The sequence below is a fragment of the Cyprinus carpio genome, chromosome A23 (genome assembly GCF_018340385.1).
Source record: "Cyprinus carpio isolate SPL01 chromosome A23, ASM1834038v1, whole genome shotgun sequence".
Classification (NCBI taxonomy): Eukaryota; Metazoa; Chordata; class Actinopteri; order Cypriniformes; family Cyprinidae; genus Cyprinus; species Cyprinus carpio.
The window spans coordinates 9758878-9763040 of NC_056594.1; the positions used below are offsets into that span (position 1 = coordinate 9758878).

The following is a 4163-nucleotide window of genomic DNA, read 5'->3' on the forward strand; positions in this document are numbered from 1 at the left end:
AATGGAAAATTTACTTTCAGCAGATATTCACATTTAAAATCTACACTCTCTTACGAGAAATTGGACCAAAAATATTAACGTCTCATATTGCACTAAAAGGTGTGTCCAAATTAATGTCCAGTTAAGTGCTCTCAAAATTAAGGCACTCCCCTTCAAACCACCTGCCTCTCAGTAGCATTAACAAGTACTGGTAAATCATGGTATGTGACATGGCTACATGTACCATGGTTTATAGTATGAGATAGAAAATAAAGTCCAAAAACAAAACAAGACAAAATCATGGGGAAAAACTAAAATATGTTGCAGTCTTTATCCACTGTGATCCTCAATGAGAGTGTAAAGGATTATGTTTAATGCGACATACGCTGAGATGAAGAAACCAGCTGCTGAGTGGAAGACTGTATTGGGTGGCATCTTTTTCTTCATTGGGTTCACTGACCTGGTTGTTCTCTGGCAAAGGTATTATGGTAAGGGATCATCTTTTGGTTTTTAATTCAGTGATTTATGATGTCTGAAATACAGTGTATCTTTTGTGCTCAGTGTATCCCCCTCATCCTCCTACCCTTGATGACGAATGGCAGGCTATGCAGGTGAAGAGGATGCTGGACATGCGGGTGAACCCTGAGGAGGGTTTCTCAACCAAATGGGACTATGAGAAGGGCCAGTGGAAATAGATGAAAGGAAATGCAGCTGAGCGCAACACTTCAAAACCTTGCTACTTATCGGGCTTTTTCCTTTGTCAGTCTTCATGCATTACTATGCCGTCCTTTATACGAACATTTGAATATTATCTAATAGGCAACCTCATAAAATTTGAGCAAGCGAGAAAATGTCCACAACACTGAATGAATCGAAAGTGTTTCCTCTTGACTGACAGAAGTAAAGCTTGAAATAAATATTTGTATTCATTCAACAAAAGAAACCGACATAATAACAACAAGAGTAGATGTCTTGTGAATTCAAATTGGTTTTTATTTAATTTAAATGATATCAGACATTTAAAAAAGAAGTCCTAAGACAAAAACAATTAATTCAGGGGTGAAGCTGTTTAAATAAACCCAAAACCTTAAAAAAATAGTTTTCTTTTTTGTTCTCTCGTCTAAGTTAATTTGTCTAAATACAAACACAATAAGTAACAAATACACTTCAAAAGAAATTATAATGGAGTTTAAGGCCATAGGAAGGAACAATATGCGTTTACACCAAATATCATAAATAATATTTTCAAATGATCAAATGCTTTAAATATTTTCACTAAGCTATGATGAGCTAGTCTAATTGTCATTTAAGTTAAGTTAACTAGTTTACATAGTGTAGTGCCAATGCTGGTACATTTCACTCTTAAGCATACTGTCAAACACACACACACACACACACACACACACACACACACACACACACACACTGCAACATGACAGACAGAGTGACAAAGCATGCAAGCAGCAAATTTCGTAACACGGAATGTATTCTGTGAAATCAGTGTCTACGGAGCAGCAAAAAGTGAGAGGCTGATGACACACGGGGCAACTTTTTAAGCAATGTTGCCGTAAACGGGCAACCAGGTGAGACACACGTGCCTCCACCGATTTAAACTATCCCGATAGAAATTTATTATACATTCTCAGTGGGAAAGTACCCAAGCAACATTGCTCAAAAAGTTGCCCCGTGTATCTTCACCTTAACGTCGGCAATTTGAATATGCTGACTCACCAACTATAATTTGTACATCGCTGTTAAACACTTCACTCCCAACTTAGAAGTTTAAAAGGGGCCTCTTGGATTACGTGTTGTCACATTTATTATTTTCAAACTTAAAGTCAACATAAAACTGAATTTGCAACCCATTTTACTTACGTAATGTGATGTAGGCCTACATCTGAATGAAACTCGGAATCGTTACACTGAGAGTAACGCATAACAATCCGGATTGTAACGCCTTTCAAATTTACTGTTATTGCCGTATGTTTTTATTGTATTAACAGCATTAAATCATTATGTAAACTATTGGCAGTATTTCAGAAAGGCTGTATTTAAGAAATTAGAAAGCGAAACACGTCGTTATACATACAAAATTGAAGATTACAAGACGATTTTCCCTGTTTGGATTAATAGCTACACACCGATGAATCATTGACAGTAAAACTTAATAGTAAATGGGGTAACGTTACGAGTTTTATGTTGACTTTAAGACAAAACACTGGGAATTGCATGTAGGCTAGTTCTTCGTGAGAGTGTATAAGGGAGTAGGCTATAAATCTTTATTCCAGACCTGCTTTACGATCCGCAGAACACTATAGATGTCTCTTTTCTAGGTTAGCACTGGTATGTTTTGATTTACACACCAAAAGATGTCATCTTCCTCACGAGATTGAAACACACACCTGTACCACCAACGCTTTCATCGATTCTGTTTGAATCAACCCACGCGCCAATCATTACTACTCGGAAAAGGCGAGGAATATTCAACTTGACGTCCTATTTGAATTAATAATGGTTTGAAGCCAAAAGATCATTTCTCCACACGCGCTTTAACGAGTTTGACACGAGCCGAGCGTAAAGCAGCAGGTGCGCGCGCGCGCGGACTGACTCACGCGCTTAACCGCTCTGTCAGCGAAGCGCTTACATTTAAACGAGATTCGGCGGGAATGAGGAGATAGAGAAGATGGAGAGATTTATCCCAACTATTTAGAGGTTTGCTTTCGAAAACATGATGAATTAGAATTTGAGGAAAAAACTACGAAGCCTAAATTTCAATGTCACAATAATGAGTTGTCAAACAATAAGGTTTTTGTTTTCCCGCGGCAGCACAATGATGTTATCTCACCCAATATATGTCTGCCAACCAGGATTCAAAACATCGTGGACCATTACACGGTAAGGTTCAACTCAACAAATCCATGAATGCTCCAGTATCTGTGTAGAAGTAACATTTTCACTTGGAAATGTGAATGCTAAGGGACCAAAACGTGAGATTAGCATTTTAACTTGGCTCTGTGAAGTTTAGTGTGCTGCAAGTCTTCTGCTTACTGACAAAACCAATGCATAACGTTACCTCAAATTCCAAATGAAACAAAAACTCAATGACTATTAGCTTGTCACAACTGCTATACCAGTATTCTAGTTGCATTCTCATTCCCAAGACCATACAAGACACTGAGCGCTCTTGTGGCAATATGGTTTAATCTAATTACTTTCTGCTTAATGCGTTACATTTTCTGTGTACACAGTGAAAGGTAGCCACACACACACAACAGGAGTGACCTGCTTACTCCTCGTGTATCTGTGTCTCCTCTAGCTCTAGTTACAACAATCTCAAAGGTATAAAGAGTTTCATCTGAAGCTGAAGTTAGGTTTAATAAATCAAACATCAATGAACTGCAATGAACATACAGAACTTTCTTTCACAACAAAACAAAAGTTCTCATAACTGTTGGTCCTTTAGACAATTTAGATGCAGATAGTTATACACTTTTAATTCTCATCAGATTTACATGTGAAAAAGAACAGAACAATAATTGAGGGAAAAAAAACACACACACACACACACAAACACACACACACGCACACAGAGAGAGAGATGTTTCACCTGTTCTCCACACTGTCCTCTAATGATAGAGAGATCACAGAGGAAGCAGGCACTCAAACGTAGTGCCGGGCCCAAAAGGTGCCTCTCTGTTCTCGAGCTGATATCTGGCACTCCAGACAGCAACAATGTTCCTCGAAAATGTCAGTGCTGATTTAATGACTGAATACTTCTGTTTCAGTTCAGATTCAACTACTTCTCTCTCATCGGGTCATTAACTCAAGAATCACAAACAAGCTTAAATTAGATTTAAAGATAAAATGTTTGTATCCTTTTCAGTTTTGCCAGTCTCTTTGAAAATGAGAGAATAATAAGGATACTTATAAAGACTGATGATAAAGCTGAAAATAATTATAACAACAAAAACAATTATAATTACAGACACAAAGAATGAAGGTTTGGTCAAGCGTTTTTCTTAGACTTTTTTTTAAAGTAATTTTTCTCATTTCGTTAAACAGGGTTTAAGGAGACGTGGGCTTAGCTTGATCCTAATCAGCTAAAAGCAAAGCACCCTCATGCAGTCTGGATTATGTGACATTACATCACAGATGCGCTCCACTCAGTCAACAGTACACGGTGG

General features: G+C 37.7%; 2 protein-coding genes across 3 annotated transcripts in view; one reads left to right on the plus strand and one right to left on the minus strand.

Moving 5' to 3' along the window:
* Positions 1-346: 346 nt before the first annotated feature.
* Positions 347-674, plus strand: LOC109070378. The gene is made up of 2 exons (XM_042713968.1): positions 347-467; positions 541-674. Exons 1-2 carry the CDS (start codon positions 347-349, stop codon positions 672-674), a joined length of 255 nt encoding a protein of 84 aa, XP_042569902.1.
* A 2487-nt stretch (positions 675-3161) lies between these two features.
* LOC109070376 (bcl-2-like protein 1) overlaps positions 3162-4163 on the minus strand; it is a 23326-nt gene continuing 22324 nt past the window's right edge. For both annotated transcript variants that reach the window (XM_042712973.1, XM_042712974.1), the window contains exon 3: positions 3162-4163. This exon is cut by the window's right edge and continues 298 nt beyond it. The gene's annotated coding sequence lies outside the window, so the exon portion shown is untranslated.